General features: G+C 40.4%; 1 protein-coding gene across 2 annotated transcripts in view; it reads right to left on the bottom strand.

The window, feature by feature from the left end:
* Nucleotides 1-459: 459 nt before the first annotated feature.
* The window catches only part of MTAP (methylthioadenosine phosphorylase), a 51,930-nt gene continuing 30,922 nt past the window's right edge, over nucleotides 460-21,467 (bottom strand). For both annotated transcript variants that reach the window (XM_008591794.1, XM_008591795.1), the window contains exons 5-8: nucleotides 14,261-14,363; nucleotides 10,194-10,433; nucleotides 4,486-4,608; nucleotides 460-2,056 (exon numbers count right to left, since the gene is read on the bottom strand). In XM_008591794.1, coding sequence (XP_008590016.1) covers nucleotides 2,018-2,056; nucleotides 4,486-4,608; nucleotides 10,194-10,433; nucleotides 14,261-14,363 — 505 coding nt within the window. In that variant the 3' untranslated portion in view covers nucleotides 460-2,017. The remainder of the gene's footprint in view (nucleotides 2,057-4,485; nucleotides 4,609-10,193; nucleotides 10,434-14,260; nucleotides 14,364-21,467) is intronic.

The raw sequence follows: 21,467 nt of genomic DNA, 5'->3' as shown, positions 1-21,467 counted from the left end.
TAAGTAGATGCAAATCCATTAATCAATAAGGGGCTAAGTCACTAAGCTACAACTTTCCCATTATGCAACCATCCACTGGGAAACTTCAAAAGGCTCCAAACCGACCACGGTGTTCACTTAATTTAGTAGCTAAAACAAGAAAAACAAACAAAAAAGACAATTGGATCAGGAAAGATACCTTTGCAATTTTGGAGCAAACTGTATGTTCTGAAAGCAGAAAGAAAAATGTCCATATGTTTTTTTCCCCTGACATTCTCAGACATGTACTAAGAATGAGGAAAAGTAAGATGTTGTCTGTATTACAGTGTGGTGATAACAATCACGCGTTACAGAGTGTGATTCAACTCTGAGTTCAAATTCACTAGGTTCTCCACGGACCTCTAAGGGATAACCAGAGTTGAAACCACTGCATTAAGGAATCCAAACGTCACAATTACATGTGATCCAAATGGCTCAATATTAACACTGGTGAGTAACTGGTTTATTTTATTGTTTACAGTTTGTAGCTTTTTATCTTGAAAGTCAATCTCACAGACACAAACACATTGACATTACAGACACTTTAAACAAAAGATCCTGTATCCTGATCCTAAAAGTATCCTGTAACAGACTATAGTAATAATTCTGAGAGAAAAAAAAATCTCCTTTTGATAGAAAACTTAAGAAAAAAAGTATTACTATAAAGATAACAATAAAAAGCAGAGTAAAAAGCAAGCTTCCACTTCATTTTATTAAAAAACAAAAATCATGAACTTGTGTAAAATAATTCATCAACTTGTAAGGAGTAGGAAAAAAGTCAAATATTAATTTAAAAAATCAGACACTATAATGTGTGTTTTTAGTCTTTTAAATAGTTTAACTTTTACACTACCTCAGTATTAAACACCCAGATTTTCTCAGGAAGCTGTTGCAAATCCCAGCATCATTCTAACTGTATAGTAATGAAGGATTCTTTTTTTTTTTTTTTTTAAAAAAAACAGAATAAGGATGAAACCCTCTTAAACAACACTTCTCTGCATATTACCATCTTAAATTTTGCTTCATTACCAGAAAAAATGTTTAAGAACTGGATCTTCCTAAATCCATTTTTATTTCTACAATAATTTGACTACTGGATTATATTCATTGTAGAAAAATGTAAAGACATAGAAAGATTCAAAGAAAATAAAAAGTACCCATTATCCTCCCCCAAGTACAATAACAAAAGATTATATATATTTATTTCTAGTCTTTTTGTACATTTACATGGCATTTTAAAACAAAAGTAGTGCTGTAAAACGCCTACACTACAAATGTAAAAATCCTTTTTTTCATTTCATAGTACAGAGCCATCATTTCTATAGGACATTAAACGTTATGTGAAAACATGATCTTCAGTTGGCTGATTCACAATCTAATTATAACTAAACCATAATTTACCCCCAATTGTTGGATGTTCAGATTTTGAATAGTATCTGCTATTATGACTAACACTATTAAACACCCTTCTTTATACATAATTCTTCATTTGTATCACTGATAATTTTTTACAGAGAAATTCCTAGGAGGACCCAGTGCAAAGTACATAAGTATCTTTAAGCCTTTTGATTCATTTTCCCAAACTGCCCTTTAGAAAGATTGTACCAATTTACGGTCACATCAATAAATAGCCAGAGTCCCATTTCTTCCTCATATTCCTTGGCAGCAAAGGAAACTGGATATTACCCATCCTTTATTGTTGCACATTTAAAAGAGGGAGGAGAGAATAATATCTTCTTGGCCTTTTTTCCTAAAATGTAAGGTTTTTCTACATGTTTACTGGTCACTTGCTTTTCTTTTGTGTTTTGAAGCAGTCCAAGTATTTTAGGAAGAGTTTCTAATACGCACAATGTGTCTTCTTTCTTACCCCATGTTCTTCTTTTGCAGGCAAGAGCATGAAAACCGCAGGTCTCTCTCATGCTTTTATGCAAGTTAAACAGAAATTCTCAAGATGACTGAAATTTGAAAGTCTTCTCTTCTTCTGGGAAGACATGCTATTTTAATGTCTTGGTACTAAAATGGAAAACTGGGCCATATTCTGAAAAGAAGAAAGTAGACACAGATGACAAGCTCTGCAGGCAGAGGTTTTCACATGCGGTGTGCATGCTAATTACCAGATCTGATTTTATAGATTAAAGTGAGGACTTACGAGATATACACTTTAAATACACTCTCCAGATAATTCTCAAGTTCACCAAAGTTTAAACATCACTAAGCAGCTGTGGGACTTCAGGTATGATTCTGAACTCTTGGTTCCTTACTTTTTTCTGTAAATTGAGTTTAATAACGCTTATCTCAGGGGACTGTTCTGATAATCACTTATTTCCATCCACTATTACATCCATCAGGACACATTTTATATACCAACCCACAGCCTCCATTATTGTTTATGCAAACTCCATCCCTTATCTTCATCCCACTGTAAAAAATCATTTATTTTAATGTGTCCATGTTTCCAAACAGAATAGGATCTTCATCATCATGACAACTCATTATGTACCTTTGTAAACCAGAGCTTGAAATATGGTAGGCACTCACTAAGTGTTTCTGAAATGAATTAGTGATTAAATGAATGACATACATTCCACTGCTTCGAGGACTAAAAATACTACCCCAGAATAAAGGATTGATTAGTATGGTGTTCCTTAATGCTACAGAATGGAGGCCACAATCGTCAATTTTGTTTAGAGCAGAAATTCATTTTCTCTCTTTGGGTCATATATCCCCCTTTGAATATCTGATGAAAACTACGCATACTAATCCTCTTTAAAAATGCATACATACAAAAACACAAAATTTTACACACAATTTCAGAAGTTCCAAGAAAGGAAAGAACACAGATTTCTACTATACAAGCATTTTTACTTAAAAATGAAGCTGAAATACCTCTATCATATCACGCAGGTAACATTAGCTCGGCAGCACATATGATCCACATTTCCAGCAAACCAACATGTGTTTGTTACACAAGCTAGAGTGGTGCTGCTCTGTTGCATTATACTCTGCTGAACGTAACTGTTTTGAAAATGAAACCAAAAAAAGCCACCTGTTTCTAGCTTAAACTGACATTCCCTAATTCTCAGAATTTATTTTTTGTTTCCCTTTTCTTCAGTTATAATAATAATAAGGGCTTCTTGTATCTCAATTATGATAAAGAACTTCATGGGGAAAAGGGCTATCATTTATTCATTAAATAACACTTATCTCCGAGGTATACCGTGTTGAAACAAATAGATGTTTCTTAGCAGGATTACAAATTCCAACATTCCTGACTTTGCCAGTCCTAGAGGCTGAAAGAAACCCTACTCACAGTGGTGTGCTGGAACCTGCCTGTTCCAGCTTGCAAGAGCTGACTGTGTACCACTTCCCCACTTAAACAGTGGCTTCAGGTTGGGAGCTTGAAATCGGCTGTGCTGGGGGGCACTTATACCACACAATCAGCAAACACTACAAATCATGGCTCTGCCAAGACCAGCGGTTGTCAATCATTTCTACCACACTGTGTCCACACTAAAATTGTGGCTCTTATTCCAGAGCGGCTTGTTAGCAATTTAGATACAGAGGGCTTTTACCAACCTCTCAAATTCTCTTTCAGCCACAGACCCAAGAATAGGTATGTTCTAGGAGACTTCAAAATGTGTTCCTCTTTTGATAGTAGGGGATTGCAATTTCTGATCAATTTGAAGCCAACTTCTTCTCTAATGTGGTTAATCAATAGTCACAAAATGTCCAAATAAAAATCATGTATCTCTGTGCTTAGCACTCAGTTTAAATTCTATTCTGGGAATTAATGCCAGAGTTGAAAAGCTAGCAATCTGCAACCAGTCCCACGTTTATCATTAATTATTGTCTTAGTTTGATGAAACATTAACCTTAAGCAAATATTCCCTGGCACCATTTTGGTATTGCTATCTCAGAATTTTGGCCTTAAAGCCTTGCCAACACTTTGCATGGATCTGCCAAAGAGAAAATAGCTTAGTCAACAATGTAAACCATAAGCAGAGGAAGCACTGTCAATCTTCTGAAGTAAGCCTTAAGGATACACTCAATAGCAGGGCAATGTGAAGAACCCAGTACACTAGATTGCCTTGCCAACACTTTGCATGGATCTGCCAAAGAGAAAATAGCTTAGTCAACAATGTAAACCCTAAGCAGAGGAAGCACTGTCAATCTTCTGAAGTAAGCCTTAAGGATACACTCAATAGCAGGGCAATGTGAAGAACCCAGTACACTAGATTATAAGACTCTCCCCACCTCAACTTCCAATGATCTTGCTTAACCAGCCAGAAAATATGACTACTCAATTTCACAAGTGGTTGGTATGATAGTAAATGTCACATAAACTTGTTGAAAACACCCAGGCTAGCATAAAATACATAAGATGGAACCAAGGGTGAAATGCAAACAAGAAAAAGGCAGCTGCAGGTCTATGGAAGTGACTGCTCGCAGATGGCTGAGGACACTTACCTTCAGGTTATGGAGGGTCTCTGACCATTCCATGGACCCTATCTGAGGTATGGTAGTGAGGAGTAAACTTTTGGCTTTATTGGCATTTTCCTTCAGGGTCTTTAAGACCCGGTCCACCGAAACCTAGAGAAACCACAACACAGGATGTTACTAGAATTTAAAATTCCACTGCTTTTCACCAAACACTTTCCTAAGTTCCAACTTTACCATGGTCTGAATTTTTGTGTCTGCCGTCCCCCACCCCCTAATTCATCTGCTGTAATTCCCAACGTAAGGGTATTTGGAGCTGGGGCATTGGAGGTGATTAGGTCATGAAGGCAGGGCCCTCATGAATGGGATTTTTAAAAGGCCCTAGAAAGATCCCTCACCCCTCCCACTGTGTGAGGTTCCAGTGAGAAGATGGCTAACTGTGAGGAAGTAAGCCCTCACCAGACACCAAATATGGCAGCGCCTTGATTTTGGACTTCTCAACCTCCAGAACTGTAAGAAATAAACTTCTGTTGTCTAGAAGCTTCCCAGTTATAGCAGCCTGAATGGACTAAGGCAAACCTGACCTGTGAAGTCAGTTTACTCCAGATTCAACCCCCTGAGCCAGAGTGCTGCATCTGTCAAGATGGTCTTAGTCTTAGAGGGGAGGTCTTGGAGAAACCCAATGACATCTCTGAAAAGCACTGACGGATTTCAATATGGTGTCCAAGAAAATATCTCAGATGTATAAGGCTAGCATTGTCTAAAAGATGTGGCTATTCTCCCTATGTCCATAGTAGAATAGATTTCAGTCTTAAAACTGTTGCAACATTGGATTACCAAACAAAAGTACATTTCTTTTTAGAAAAGTATTCCAGCTAACAAAGAAAAAAACTATGAAATAAAAGCATCACTATTTTTACAGTTCCCAATGAATAATGGATTAGTTGCTAACTTCACAAACAAACCAAACCAAACAATTCATTATGTGCTTCCTCATGCAAAAACAAAAACACTACTTATGACACCTGAATCTGATCAAATCTCTAGATCTATCTACCAATTTTTAGAAAATACAGAGGACAGAGAAACCTGTTAAACTTCTCTAAGGAGATGATTTCGGCAATTCAGACTTGGGAAACTCAACAGGACAAATAACTTAGTTTCTGTATAGAAAACGTGCAAGAAAAAAAAATCATTTATGACACTTAACTAGAAATTTTGTCTGGGTATATTAAGAAATTATTATTGGAGCATGATAATGATAATGTGGTTATTTTAGATACCTCCTGAAATGTTTATGGACGTCGTATGGATGAACTGCTTCTTAAGGAGAAGGGTAAAAAAGTGGTGAGTATAAAATTGATCACCAGAGGCAGATTACTTGTTGTACTTGAGAAGAAATCCAAGATTCAGGGATACAATGATTACAACTTGCTTTTCAATTTCCTTAAGTATAAAGTCCGCATCCCTCCCCCAAAACAGTGAGATGTGTTTAGAAAAAAATTATGAGCACCACAGCAGAGGGGAGTTCCCACAACTGTGGGAACACAAAGCAGTGACCAGCTGGGTACCCGCCACGTAAATGTAAAGGCATGTTTTCAGCGGAGTTTTTGGAGCTGAGAAAAAGAGATTTACCTTCTGCTTACTCATTTCTGTACACTTTTCCTGTGACTGATATTTCTATGTAGACTCTGACCTCTCTTTACTTTGTTCTTGCTGTTGGGCTCCACCCAAAATGCCCTTCCTACTGACCTTCTCACAGTAAAATATAACCCTCTGTTCCAGGTCCAGCTCAGATCTCAAAAGTTACCTTCTTCGCAAACTTTTCCCTGGTACTTTCCCCGACTCTATCATAGCTACCATCTGATGTCCACAGTCCTGTGAGCCGACACTATACTAGTTGTTCTACATAAACCACTTGGTTTAATTCTCCCAGTAATCCTGTAAGGTCAGAATAATAACAAAATAACCCCCACCCCTCACCCTCAGCCCCTGGCTTCACTCTACAGGTTAAATAACTTGCCCAGTGTCACAAGTAGATGGAGCAACTAGAATCTGAAGGTGGGTTTAGGCAACTCCATAACCTTCCTGCCATGCCAGGCTGCACATCTGGTTTAAAGCACAATGACACACACGGCTAGTTGAGATGATGCTATCTTCATCTGTGTCTTCCTGTGATATTTAATGTTATTTGTCTTCACGCCTTACCACTTACACAGAGCTTAGTTTCTCTGTTTTTAAATAAAGTAGCTCTGACTGACTGCTTTCTAAAACTTGTTTGGTCTACTAAAGGAAATCACTGCTAGCTTTGCAAAGGAGGAGACATGCGAGGGTACTTCAAAAAGTTTGCAGAAAAAGAGAATTAAAAGACAATATGAATCTTTCCATGAACTTTTTGAAATACCCTCATATGTTACTAGACTGACCAGAAAGCCATAGGCAAAAAGCCATCTGTTCTCAGAGAGTGGCAGGATCTGGAGTTTTCTATTAACTGGAAGCAGCTTTTCCACATCATGACGCTGAGTTGTCCCTTAGGTTACCGAAGCTACCAAACGAGATATTATGTTGTGACTTCAAATCAAGATTTGCAAATCTCTTACATAAAAGGCATCCTCCTTAGCAACTGTTTATTACACTGAGGAACCATGATAAAGAATTCATGAAAAACAAAGAACCTGTGTTCATCTATGACCCCAAATACCATGCACATGGACAGAAGGACGGCAAGAATATCTAATGCTTTTATGTGAAACTGGGTGTTGAAACAAGTTAACTATCTGTGAAGGTAATGAGGGCCTCTTTGGAGATGTCACTTCCCCTAAATGTGCTCAGAACAGTCACCTCCATATTTCTTTAATTCAAGATTCTTTGACTGTAGTTTTTCCTTTTCTCTATTTTAAAATGAGATGAATGACAGGACAAATGATGGGTGTTGAAACAAGTTAACTATCTGTGAAGGTAATGAGGGCCTCTTTGGAGATGTCACTTTCCCTAAATGTGCTCAGAACAGTCACCTCCATATTTAATTCAAGATTCTTTGACTGTAGTTTTTCCTTTTCTCTATTTTAAAATGAGATGAATGACAGGACAAATGATCTTGTTTCTTCAAGTAAAACACAAGGAATGAAAAGAGAGGAAGGGGACTATTAGATTAAAAGACTTAATAGGCATATCGTTAAAAAACAATGTTGTAGATTGCAATGAATCCTGATTTGTTCAAACTTAAAAATGGTAAGACTGGCTTTGTATGAAGTTGCCTGGAGGTGGCAGGGGGGAAAAGGACCTTGGTGGTCCCCAGGCCAGCAAGACCACTAACAGGGTTCCCGTCGACCCACACAGGAGCGAGGGGCCACAGACAACTGAAAAAAGGAGCCACTCAGAGGCTGGTGAATCTTTGCAAGGAACTGTGGCACATGGCCTGCCCTATGGGAAGTGTTTAGAGTGCAGGTGGTGGGGGAGACAGGCCCACTAGGGGAACACTGGGGCACAGCATGGACAGCTGATGTGCCCTCCAATCAGCACAGGCCCACTCAGTGGAGACTAGTCAGGAATACATAAAATGTCAGGCCCAGATCAGAGTTTCCACACAACCCAGGTGTACCAGACCTCACAAGACCCAGAAGTGCTTCCAAGGTCAACAATTAAAACCTGAGCTGTATAAAAAGGCTTCCCTAGAAAATCAGCAGCAAAGCAGCAATTTAGCTCAACCACAGATTCAAGTGCTAGGCCCCAAAGGAAGTTCTTACATTTTAGAAGTAACCAAAGGACAAAGAACTAGTTCCACTGCAGAGTTTAAGTGGTGGGGGTAGCTGATAATCCAAAACAGAACTGAAATATAAAAACCGCACAGATCAGAGACAAAATTTTGATATTAATCAGTAAAGGTCTAAGACCACCAAAGAACACCTATAAAACCTAAAAGGTCCAGAGGCCTCAGAGGCTCCAAGCTAGGGTGGGGAGAAGGCCAAGGTCCTCAGCCACGCCCCACTAACGTCTGCATCCAGCCCAGAAATGACCGAGCCCCGCAGGAAGCCCACCAGGCTCCCAAGCTGGTGTGGGTGGCACCAAGAACTCCAGCCATGCCCCTCCAAAGTCTGCATCAAGCCCAGTGACAATCTGCAGGCTGCCGCTGGAAGCACCCCAGGCTCCTGAGCCAAGGTGGAAGGGCCGAGGGCCTCAGCCACATCCAGCCTAGTGATGACCACTGAGTTGCTGCTGGAAGAGCCCACAGCTTCCAAGCCAGTGCGGTGGGGGGCCAAGGGCCTTAGCCACACCTCCCCTCTCCGACATCCACATCCAGCCCAGTGATGACCACCAAGTTGCCACCAGAAGCCCCCTGGGCTCCTCTGCCTGAATGAGGGGGGTGCCATGGACTTCCACCATGCCCCTTCCCCTGTTCCTTGTTCTCTCACCCCTTCCCCTTTCCCTTTCCTCTCTCCCCCTCTACCCCAACTGCTTTGCAACATCTTAGAATGTAAAAGATAAAATAATAATAATAATAATAATAAATAAATTTAAAGAAAGGAAAAATTTTAAGACCAGAGGGAAAAATTTAAAGTCTGGACATTTGATTAAAAAATTAATATCAATTTTTTTCTGTACAATAATAGCATTGTGAGATTATGGTATACGACAAGCAAACAGAAAGGACATTGTTGGGTGGGAGGGGGGCAGAGGGAGGAGGGAGGGGGGTTTTGGTCATGGGCCACAATAATCAACCTCATTGTATATCGACAAAATAAAATTAGGAAAAAAAAAAAGAGGTGTTTTAGAAAAATACATACTTCAAAATGAGGGTGGGGGAAGAGAGGTGGGTAGTGGCACATGCATGACACAAGGCTGGCTACAGTTGGTAACTGTGGAAGTTGGTGGATATGCCTGGGTTTATTATATTATGCTCTCTACCTTCACGTATGTTTAAAGTTTTCCACAATGAAAAATTTTATTTTGGAAGCCTGACCTCAGTGTTCCAGCTGGACCTGTCTTCCCTACCTAAAATCCCTCATTGCCCTCCCTTCTGAAATGCTTACCACCATTTATGTGGCCCTGCTGTATCACATCCATCCTTCTCTCCTCTCTGCTCAATCCTGCGCTTCTTTGCCATCACACTCAAACCAGGAAGGCTTCTCAAATTTCTAATATTTGGTTCAGTCAATTGGATAGGTACTTCTGTATCTCAACATGCTATTTCTTTATAACTCTTGACTTGCTCTAGCTCTAGCTCCCCAAACAGTGTCGGCTCTTTAAGGACTTGTCTATTTCCTATGCTGAGCACAGTATCCAGCCCTGGAAAGTTAAATGGATAGATATTAACATAGAGCTCTCTTCTGAGGAAGAGGTAATAGTTTCAGCCCCCTTGAAAACAAACATAATAAACCGCAGCAAAGCACAAGATAATTACACTCAAAATACAACTTCATCCTTAAAATAAGGCCCAGGTCTCAATATGATTCCCAACACAGCTACAGGCCTACAATGTATTGCTCACTGTTGATCTTTAGATAAAAGTCTTTTTCTTTCCTGTGAAGGTCTTTGTTCTTACTTTCCAATGGGAACTACAGATATAGATATATATGAATATCTGGTAATACCTAACGACAACTTTAAAACCTCGTAGAAAAGCACATTCTGAAACTAAGGCAATAGAAACAAACAGTTAAGACACTTTAACAGCTTGTGGCACCCAGAAAATCCTGCCCAAACCCCGCCCCACGTGCTCAGAAGGGAATTCCACCTACTGCTTCCTCGTGCTCCTTCCAGCAATCATAATCTGTTGCCATGGCAATACTTGCGTAGCAAATTCCAGCCTCCTTAGCTAGAACCACCTCTGGAACTGTAGTCATATTGATAACATCTGCCCCCCAGGTGCGGAACAGAAAGCTTTCCATCCGGGAGCTAAAACGAGGTCCCTCAATTGTGACCATTGTCCCCTTTGAGTGGCACCGGAGTCCTAGCTTCTTAGCAGTCTCTATGAGGACCTAAAAGAAAAAAGAACCACAAACTCGAAACACACAAACATACGAACAATGTAAGATTTTCCCTGATGTTGAGGAAGTGAATTAATTAGAGAAGAATTTTCACTATGTTTGGCTAGTACCTGCCAGGACCTTGGAGAGGACCACAGAAGGGGGTTTCCTAGACCCTTGCTCATTTACATCATCTCTGTTCCCCTTGCACATGTAGTTCGTAGCCACAAGAGCAAACTCAGAGCTTTTGCTATGCACCAGGCAGTTTTTTGTATACTTTAATCTCATTTACTTCTTAACAACTTTAAGAGACTAAAAAATAAGCTGGTTTGTGAAGACAGACTTGATTCTCAACTCTTAACCTTTCAGCCTAAGCTAAGGTGCCTCTCATTCCTCGGATCTCCTCACAGAGATACATGTGCTGAGTTTTACTTCTAATCTCTTGAGGAGTTCATTTTCATTGCTCTTTTATATAGAATCTGAAGACTTTTGTAAAAACTTTCTGGCTAGAAAGTGGTTTCTTCTTTGCCTGTTGCCTCTCCAAGGACTTATGGTGAAAACGGAAGGAGTCTGTGTTAATTTTTTCTGCTCAGGAATAAACTTACCTTGGTATATTCCTTTAGTGGCAAAGCCATGTATGGATTTTTAGAAACATTATTAAAAATTTGATCACTTTGTCCAGTGTTTTAATTAATAATGTGCATCTAATCTTCAAATTAATTAATTTCATTTTTTTCTTAGCCTATGCTTGAACACTCCCTTTTAATAAAAAAAAAATTAGTCTTTTCAATTTAATTGTTAACCTACTGAAGTGCTGTAGAAAAGTCACTTAACCTTTGTATGCCTTAGTTTTCTCATCTGTAAAATGGGAATAATAATAATATCACATAAACTCAGAGATATTGTGAGGATTAAATGAGCTAAGGTATATACACAAGCACAGAATTGGGCCAGACACATTGTAAACACTACATAAATGCTAAGCTGATCTTCTAATGATTATTAGCACTGGCGGCTTCTACACACATTTGGCAAAGGTTCCTGGGATACTACATAAATAAAAATGGAGGGACTCAAAGTCAACAGAAGGGTCCAATTTGTCCAAAATCTTATCTGCCCATGTCTTAATCACACAAGTGAATTAACCTATTTCCTTAAAAATAACTTGTACTATGCCATGACAATGGGAAAATGAATTGTAGTAACAGCCTTGATAACTCCAAATTTAGAACCATGACAAACTATAGACAATAAACAGTTGATGTTACATCATGCTTATCCTACAAATGCTGGAAATAAGATTATGCTTAGTTAACACTTTTCTCTAAAGAGCAAGGTTATAAATGCAAAAGCCTAGATCTCTACCTCCCCTCCCCACCTTTCTCCCCTCAAAGTTAAGACATAACCAGCCCAGTCCTGTTGGTTCACTACATGTCCTGAATAAATGAGCTGTATGTCTGAGCCAAATTTCAGAGTGCTTCTAGAAATGTGTAAAGGAAGATCACAACTATTGTGTGCTATTGGGCTGTGTCACGAGTTGTCACAATCATCCTGGGAGGTAGGTACTATGATTGCAAGGAGGTGGAAACAAAGGTTTATGGATGTGGGTCAGTCTCACTGACAGACCTACATGAATGCGTGGGAGCCTTGCCACCTGAACGGCACTTTGTGCACCTTTTTTAAGGTGGCAGAAAACACAGACCGCGGAGTCCAGCTCCAGATCTCAGGCTAAGATGATCTCATTTCCGTGTCTTGAGTAATCACAAAGAAACTACTGAAGCCACCACAATTCTCACAAAGAGACTATTAGATCACCAAGCTGAGTATATTTAATGTGTCAGGACTTCCAGGAGTTTGTTTCAGATTACCTCCTAAAATGACTGGAAGTGACACCATTTTTGGAACAGGTTATATGTGTACGTGGTATGAAACTTAAGCGGTGCAAAAGTATATTATTCTGGAGAAGTATTTTTCCCACCCCTGTGTCCTAGAAACCTGGTTCACCTGGCCAAGGGAAACAACTATTACCAGCTTTTTTGTTGACTTTCCAAATACTCTATTTCCATATAAATATTTACATATTTATCTCTCTATATACATATTTTAACACAAATGGCAGAGTATGGCACAACCATTATATACCTTGCTCACCACTTGACAATACATGTGGATGTTGGATGCAATAATTTACAAGTAGCAGCACCATCCACTCTACATTTTTGGACAATCCCACTATATAAAAATCTCTTTCAGAGTGTATAACAAAGCAATATTCTGAAGGCTTATTTTTGCCATTTTCTTAAACTGGCTTCCCCAGCATCCTCAGTCTTTATGTGGGGTCCTTGGCTTGCTTTTGGTTTCAAAGTAGGCTAAATTGTTTTACTGGAAACTATTACCTCAGACCCACATTTACATATGCTGTAAATATCATTAACACTTTTCCCAACCACACCTACTCCTAGGTTCCCTAAGTCACTATATTCTGTCTAGCACCAGATCTCAGATTTTATACTAACATGCATTTCTCTCCTTAGTCTATTTCTTCCCAAGCTGCCCCCATTTTAAAATGGACAAGAATTTTATCCACACTTCACTTCCCTGGTTAGCAAATTTACTATGTGGACAGATCTGTGTAAGACTAGTAGCATTCTGATACATTCTGCTAATAACTATCCACAAACATACACTACGTATACACACAGAAACTTCATTTGCCATTTTCTTTTTTTTTTTTTTTTAGCAAATAAAAAATGTACTTTCACAGAAGTCAGAGAGAATCAATGTGAAGTGGTACATCTGAAATGACTCCCCCACCCCCAACCTCCGGTTTTGGATTTTTAAGGTACCCTTTCTATTAACTATAGGGAAACTGGTTTTCCATGATTATATAACATAAAAGCTGAAAGAAATTATCTATACTTTCGATATGTGGGTGTTAAAATTATCTGAATAACATGTTTAGATATTTATATTCTCTAAGTTAGCTTATATGGTGGATTTTACCAGGCAGTTCGCCTCTGACAATACTTCTGATCTTTTCAGTCGCACCTTTCAAATGTGGGATTATAAAGAAAAGGAGCAACTGTGGACCAAGCAATGGACTTTTGAGTTGTGGTAGCATTTTTATCTCCTGGGAGCTAAGGTTACAGCTCTTTACCTTTTCCACCACTGGCCCTTGTGGAGATGCCCCCATTTTTCTGAGATTTTACTATAATGTTGAGGAGGAGGTTGAACAGCAATGGCCAAACTCAGCTCAAGGGCAAAAGATGCCAGTGTGACTATATTTAGATTATCAATAATAAAAACTTAATTCATAAAAGCAGTCATCAGTCTCTGGGCGTTCCACAAGTGACAGGCATGGTATAAAACACTTTATAACTCTTTTATCCCTCACACAGGCCTATGAAGTACGTGCTGTCACTATTTTCATTTTACAAATGAGATCACTGAAGCCCAGAGAGGTTAAGTAATTTGTCCAATAATACACAGTCATTAAGCTGAAGAGCAGAGATTTGATCCTAAGTAATCTGGCTCCAGACTGTATACTCTTGACTAACATGCTATCCTATACAAAATTATTTAAAAGTTATCCTGACAGCAAAAATCAAAACTTATTCCAAAAGGTGGGTTGCAAAGTTGAGTGGTTTGGTTACAAATGACTGAGAGTAGCAGAGGCATTATTAGCAAAGGGACATAACTCTTCATTCATAAAACCTCGCACAAAAAGCAAACTTGAGCAGGAGAAGAGGGACCACCTGCTTAGCCAACTAGTCTAACTCTAAATGCCACCTCAAGCCCCTATGATTTGTTCTCGTACACCTTCCAGAAAGACTACAAACCTCTCTCGTTTTGGGGCAAAATGGTTCAGCCATTGGAATATGGCACACTCCTCTGGCACAGGAATGACTCCCATCATAGAAGCTCTGAGGCCTCTTGGTGGTCCTACAAAAAAAAATAGAAAGGTTTTTGTTTGTTTGTCTGTCTTTTAAAAAAGCCATCTCTCCATCCTCTGAGGGCTGGTGAATCAACCGTATCTTGGTGAACAACTTGATCTTCACTCCAGAATCAATAGCTCTGGATAAGCTGAAGGCAACTGTTAAAAAAGCAGCTTCAGGATTAGGCTTTTCTACTTCTGGATTGGTGGCAACAAGCTACTCAACAGGAATTAGAGTGTCTGTGGTCTGGCAGCCACGACAAGGTAACTAGTTTGGATTATATGTACGACTCAACCATGGGCTCAGGGAGGCCAGGAAATCACTTAAGTTCATATGAGAATGTTTCATCATCACAGATGGAGAAGACTGTGTGGTGAACTCCACATATACATCACCCAGATTCAACAATTTCCTAAATTTCGTCAAACTTGTTTCACATGTTTATTAAATTTTTCGTGGCTACAAATCGCAGGCGTTGACTCAGACCATATACAAATTTCCCTGATGTCTTAAAAAACTTTTTTTCCCTTAAATAGTTGCTTTATTAGTTTCAGGTCCAAACAAGGTCCTTATCCGAACTCCACATATACATCACCCAGATTCAACAATTTCCTAAATTTCGTCAAACTTGTTTCACCTGTTTATTAAATTTTTCGCGGCTACAAATCGCAGGCGTTGACTCAGACCATATACAAATTTCCCTGATGTCTTAAAAACCTTTTTTTCCCTTAGTTTGCTTTATTAGTTTCAGGTCCAAACAAGGTCCTTATCCTGTATTTATTGTCATGTCTTTAAATTAAAAGTAATTCCTGCCCTCAACCCCCATCATATTTTTCATGCCACTGACTCATTGAAGAAAGTAACCATTTGTCCTGTCCCACATTTGGGAATCTGTCTCATTGCCACCTTGTTTAGATTGTTCCTTTACTGGCTGCTGTAGTCTCTTCAAAACTTCAAGTTTTTGGTAAAGCAGTTTTGAGTCCACAAAAGAGAAGCTAAAATTAACCTAGTGCCAAGTCACCCAGAAGTTTCTCTCCAGAAATTTTCAGAACAAACCACTTTCTATGTCCATTAAATTGTTCTAGACTTGAACTCATGAGTAACACAGGAAAGAGCCCTTGTCTTTCCTACAGAGGGGAGGGCAGAGGAAGGGCGGACAAGGGAACGCCAATAGGAGAAGGGTAGGAGATTGGGGGACAGCACTAAGAAATAGTTTTACTAGTCCCATTTACACAGCTGGCATGTCTACCAGCTAAAATTAACCTGCTACTTCCACTCCATCACACAAACAATGACACCAGCAGGCAATGAAGCCACCTCGCTCAGAGATGAGGCCACAGCACTCTGGAGGAATGAAAACTCAGTCTGTTCTTCTCAACCTTTTGTCACACGTGCCTTAGAGAAAGGGCTAAGTTAACTCCAAAGCAATTCCAGATGGGGTTGAAGAACAGGTCAAATGACTCTTTCAGCCTGTACAAACACAAGTTTTCCTTTGTTTGAAAGACTGACCAATAAAATGGTGCCACGTACTAAACTCCAGCTCTGGCTTGGTTTCAGCCTTTGATGAGTCAAGTATTAGCAACATCCCCACGTAGAGCTGTGATTATGAAAACAAGGCCACAGAAACCTCCGTCGCTATACCCCAACAGGCATCCCTGCAGTAACATCTCTGACCCTCTCTGACCTTCTCTCCTTTCTGTCCCCACCCCTTTGCCGTGTTACTCTTCCCTTTGTTTTGAATTATTTTACCTTAAGACATAACATGTATCACATTAAGCTTTATATTACGTTATATGCATGTGATACTTACTGACCACAGTATTAATTCCCTCTCTCAAGTGAAACGGTTTATTTTTCTCTTTAAACAGTCTTATCTATGAGCTACATGGCAAATAGCACACCGTTATGTCTTTTTTGATTCTCCATTTTCCAATCATACGGTGTTTGTCTATCCATTTATAATAAGGGCATTAGGAAGACTTAGTCAACCAAGATGTCCAGATAATCCACAGCACCTCAGAAGTGAGACCTGGGTTAGAGACAAAATTAGAAGTCAGTACCAGGATGTGGCCTCAGAGCATCAACCTCATAAGGGTTAAGCAAAGGGGGTGGCGGTGGGGAAGAAATGAGGGCTTTAAAACCAATGTTTCTAATGGTTTCAGGCTACACTATCAAGATACTAGAAAGGAAGGCGCCAATAAGCATTGCCACTTCACAGCATTCCTACCTACTTGTGTTCTGCATCACTAACGTAAGTATCAACACATTCAGTAAAATGTTTAACAATCTAAACTTAAATCTCTATAAACAGCAACTTACCTGTACAGCATAAAATGAGGCACTGTTAATGTGAATGAAATTCTGACCAAGAGCAATGGGGTTTACAACTATAGTTCAGAAGAGTTCTTCCTAAAAGACATTCTAGGATGAAACGTGTACAAATTCAATAGCACCTGTCTTCCATCTGAGGGTCTTTATCAGAAATATCAGAGCTTTTACAACTCAGCAGGAAGTCGGGAATAAACTTGCCCAGTGAGCCCTAGAGCGGGGACTGTTACCCGATTGAACCTGCCAGTTCACTTCCAATTTCCAGCCAAGGGGGTACTGATTCTGAAGCGAAGATCAGGATGCTGATCTAGATACGGCTGAATCGACAGCCCTCAGAGGGTGGAGACATGGCTTTTCATTTCCAGTTACAACAGCTCTTCTATATTCAGAATCAAAGTTCACATTCATGCTGGGTTTTCTGAATGACATGGAGGAAATACAGGAAATGCAGGTTCATTCTTGGATTTGAATCTTATCACTGGATGTCTGTGTAGTCTTGAGCAAATTACCTGACCTCCTCAAGTTCTTTCTTCATAAGATTATTAGCCCTACTGCTATGGTCTGAAGGTTTGTGTACTTCCCAAATTCCTATGTTGAAATCCTACCCTCCTCCCACCCCCCAAGGTGACGGTAATAGGAAGTAGAGCCTTTGGGAGGTGACTGGGTCATGAGAACAGGGCCCTCATGGTTGGGATTAGTACTCTTGCAAAAGAGATCCCAGGACCTAGCTACTCCCTTTTACCATGTGAGGACACAGCAAGAAGGTGGCATCTTTGAGAAAGCAAGCCCTCACCAGACACCAAGTCTGCTGGCAACTTTTCTTGGACTTCCTTGCCTCGATAACTGTGAAAAACAGATCTCTATTGTTTTGAGCTACCCAGTCTATGGTATTCTGTTCTAGCAGCCTGAACTAAGACACCCACTTACACCTTTGTTTAAATAGGAACACAAAGCTGCAAAAACCGCCAGCATGACTCCCAATAGACAGTGATGCAATAACATTCCCATTTTATGTTAAATACCCCCCAACAAAGATGTCCACATGTTAATCCCTAGAATCTATGAATATATTACCTTACATGACAAAGGGGTAGCAGAGTTAAGGTTGCCAACAAGCTGCCCTTAAAACAGAAAGACTGTTCTGGATTAACTGGGTGGTGCAATGTCATCACAAGGGTCCTTCCATGTGGAAGAAGGAGGCAGAAGAGTCAATGTCAGAGTGATGAGATGTGACAAGGACTCAATCCACAATTGCGGGCTTTGAAAATGGATGTGGGCCATAAGCCAAGGTATGCGGGTGGCAAAAGGCAGGGAAATGGATCCTCCCTCAAGCCTTCAGAAAGGAATACAGCCCAGCTGACACCTTTTTCTTTTCTAAGTCCAGTGACACCAAACATTAGATTCCTAACCTACAGAAGAATAAGATAATAAATTTGTGTTGTTTAAGCCACTAAGTTTGTGATAATTTGTTACAGCAGCAATAGGAAGCTAATACACATGATTATGTGGTTTGAGATATGGTTTAACCCAGTTACAGTTTCTACAGTAATAAAGAACTGCTGTGAACGTCTGCTACCTACTCTTGCTTCAACCAGTAAACTCTTCAAGCTGGGTAAGATTAGTTTTACCTCCCCCTTAGCTTGGGATCCCAGTGAAAACACAGCTGAGGGGCTAATTGATCTGGCTGGCTTTACCACTCACTAGCTGTGCGCCTCTGGGAAAGCCACTAGGACCTCTCTGCACCTCAGTTTATCAGTTTCCTCATATCTAAAATGGGAATAATACACTTCCATTTGATGGTCCATGTGAGGGCTGGATGAGATAAGAAGCAAATGCTTACCATTAGTAATTACCGTTTATGGGAAATCTACTTCTGTATGTCTCTTCTGCCAGCCTCAGAGTACAATGCTTATGATGGGCCTCAAGTCAAGGGTACCCCAAAAATTGCTTGAGGTTGTTTAGCAGGGACACGTGCTAAGAAAAGTTAGTATACAAACAGATAAAAAACTGCCCATACAAGAGTGAAGGAGACAAAATTCTGCGTGTGCTAGCAGGAGAAACAAGTTCAAGACAGTCAAGGAGAAAACACTGGGCACTTTCATACACAGAGCCCCAAGAAAGACTGGTTGGTTGTTTCATGAATCCGGACTCTTGAATCAGCTTGAAGAGAGCCATTTGTTAATATTTTTCCTTTAGGAGATGCCAGAGTTGCAAACAAGTTGAGAGAAAACACCTGTCCCCCAGGAGAAGCAAACACATCACATACCTTGAGGAGGTTTTAAAACACGGTCCATGTTCACAACAAGCCCTGGCACACTAGAATGTGAGCAACTGACTGGCAGAGCAGAACAATGGCCACTCTCAGGGAGAGTGGCTTAGGGGAAGCGATTCTACCCATGTCACTTAAAAGATATCCATAGTGTCGCACAGTCAAAGTGTAACGTGTGTTACAGCTAATTTTTGACATGAACAGCAACAGATTAAGAATGACTCCAAGTAACCAGAAGGAACTGAAAAGTTATGAATTTGGATGTCATTAAGATCCTCCCACTGCTTCAATCGGCATACCTGTTATATTAGTCCATTTCTGTTGCTTATAACAAAATACCTTGAACTGGGTGATTATAAGAAAAGGAAATTTATAGCTTACAGTTTTGGAGGCTGGGAAGTCCAAAAGGGAACACATCTGGTGAGGGTCTTCTTTGGTGGTGGCTTTACAGCTATGCAAGGGTCTCCCATAGCACAAAATAGCAGAGCAGAGAGAGAGACTCTCATGGGCTCTTCTTTTAAAGCCCTCAGAACCATGCCCCTGAATATCAGTATTAATCCACTCACTACTGCATGGTCCTACGGTCCAATCACCTCTTCAAGGCCCCACCTTCCAATTACCATAAAAGGACTTCCCACTCTCAAAAGCTACAGCGGGGATTTCAGCTTCAATGTATAGCAGTGCCCATAATTGCTTATAGTGTGATAGGAAAGGAGAAAAACCAGTGGATGTTTACATCTCAATGAGCTGAGAGTGCTCAAACAGGTTACATAGTTTTCCCTTGTTTTCTATTATTTTTTTTTTCCTTTTTGTCTTTTTTCGTGACCAGCAACGGATCGCAACCCTCAGTGTCACGCCCGTACCGGGGACCGGGACCAGCAACGGGATCGCAACCCTTGGTGTTGCGCCCGCACCTGGCTCAGCCAGTGAGCGGCTGGTCTGTATGTGGGATCCGAACCCTCGGCGGGAGCGCTGCTGCGCTCCCAAGCGGCGCACTGTAGCAGTGCACCACTGGGCCGGCCCTGTTTTCTATTATTTTTCATGAGGTTTTGTTCAACAGCATGTTGAGGAATAGTATAAGAGGAGAAATCCTAGTTCTGACAGGTGATAATCTCTTTGGGCCTCAGTTTTCTCACCCACAATAGAGGACAGTCAGGTTTGTAGGGAATACCTCCTATTGCAGTGATAATTAGCAGTGTCAGGAACATAATAAGGACTATAAAAGCATTTACTGATTTATTATTAAACAACTTCGTAAGAATTATGGACACTGCTCAGGTCAATGTACATAACTTTATCAATCCTATTTAGTTTCATGACATTCTACAGGACTGTTGTTTAACCACTGCCTTAAGCTGCTCACTCAGGAAACAATATGCACCCATCCTGGTATAGATATCTCGAAAAATGCACAGTTTGGTGCTTTTATTCTAAGGATTGCAAACTGCAAAAGGGGAAGGCTGGTTGGAAAGGCATGCACATTTTAAACTTTACTAATGTGTCAGATGATCTTTTAAAAATAGTCCTAACCATTTCCACCAGCCATAATTATATGAGTTGTTATTATCTGGCCCTCACAGCATCTATGCATGGTAAGAGCTTGATATTTTCTTTCACTTCAGGATTATTCAGAGATAACTTCTTTAAGTTCAGAAGACCAGGTGTGATGAGACAAACATTAATATTTCACTGGGGAAAGGAAAACAAGGGGGGATATTGGGACTTTCTAAGCATAAAAGCTACAGAAGAAACCCCCACAAAGATGACAAGATATTTTAAAGCATATATTAAAGATCTGCAACATCAAAGAGGATAGAAACTAGGAAAAAAGTGTATCAAATTACAAGAAGAGCTGCTGACACCTTCTACACAAACAACTTGTTAGGACATCACTTCTCCCTCAGCTATGCTGTTAATTCAGAAGTCTGGGTACGAGCCGATGCTGATCACTGCTCAGTCACAACACACAGGATCAGATTCCGGGGCAAGCCCTCCCACAGGGTAGCAGATGCTTAGTTTCTAGCACCCTGTGACTGTACCACGGTTCATGTTATCCGCGTCAAGCTGGAGAGGAATAATATGCAGAAAGGAACTGATGCTGATGCAGGCAGGGGAGACAGAGAAGAGAGGGCAGGTTCAAGGCATGCACAGGTGACAAAAGCAGCATGACTGGGAGACTGACTGGATGTTAGGGTGACAGAGGTTTGCAGCAGTGACTGCCAAGTGGATGGCAGTGCCACAGTGTTACAAACTTGCCAAGTAGAGAAATGGGGGCTGGGAAGGGAGGGGAGGGTGTGCTGGGACAAAAGACAACCAAGGGAGATAACTGAATTGAATTACAAACTCTGAAGTAGCTTTGGGACCTTGTCCTGTACCTAGCAGCCAGTGTGGCCCTCAAGGGGGAGGGTAGAGCTGGAAGTATATGGATGAGGGGTCATTGAGGTAACAGGCTTTGGAGATTACCAGAGTTCAAATCCCACAGGTTCCATTTACTAGCCAATGGCTAACATTTCT

This window comes from Galeopterus variegatus, unplaced genomic scaffold (assembly GCF_000696425.1).
Source record: "Galeopterus variegatus unplaced genomic scaffold, G_variegatus-3.0.2 Scaffold7289, whole genome shotgun sequence".
In the NCBI taxonomy this organism is placed as follows: Eukaryota; Metazoa; Chordata; class Mammalia; order Dermoptera; family Cynocephalidae; genus Galeopterus; species Galeopterus variegatus.
The sequence above is the reverse complement of the archived record's forward strand: the minus strand, read 5'-3'. Positions and strand labels throughout refer to the sequence as shown.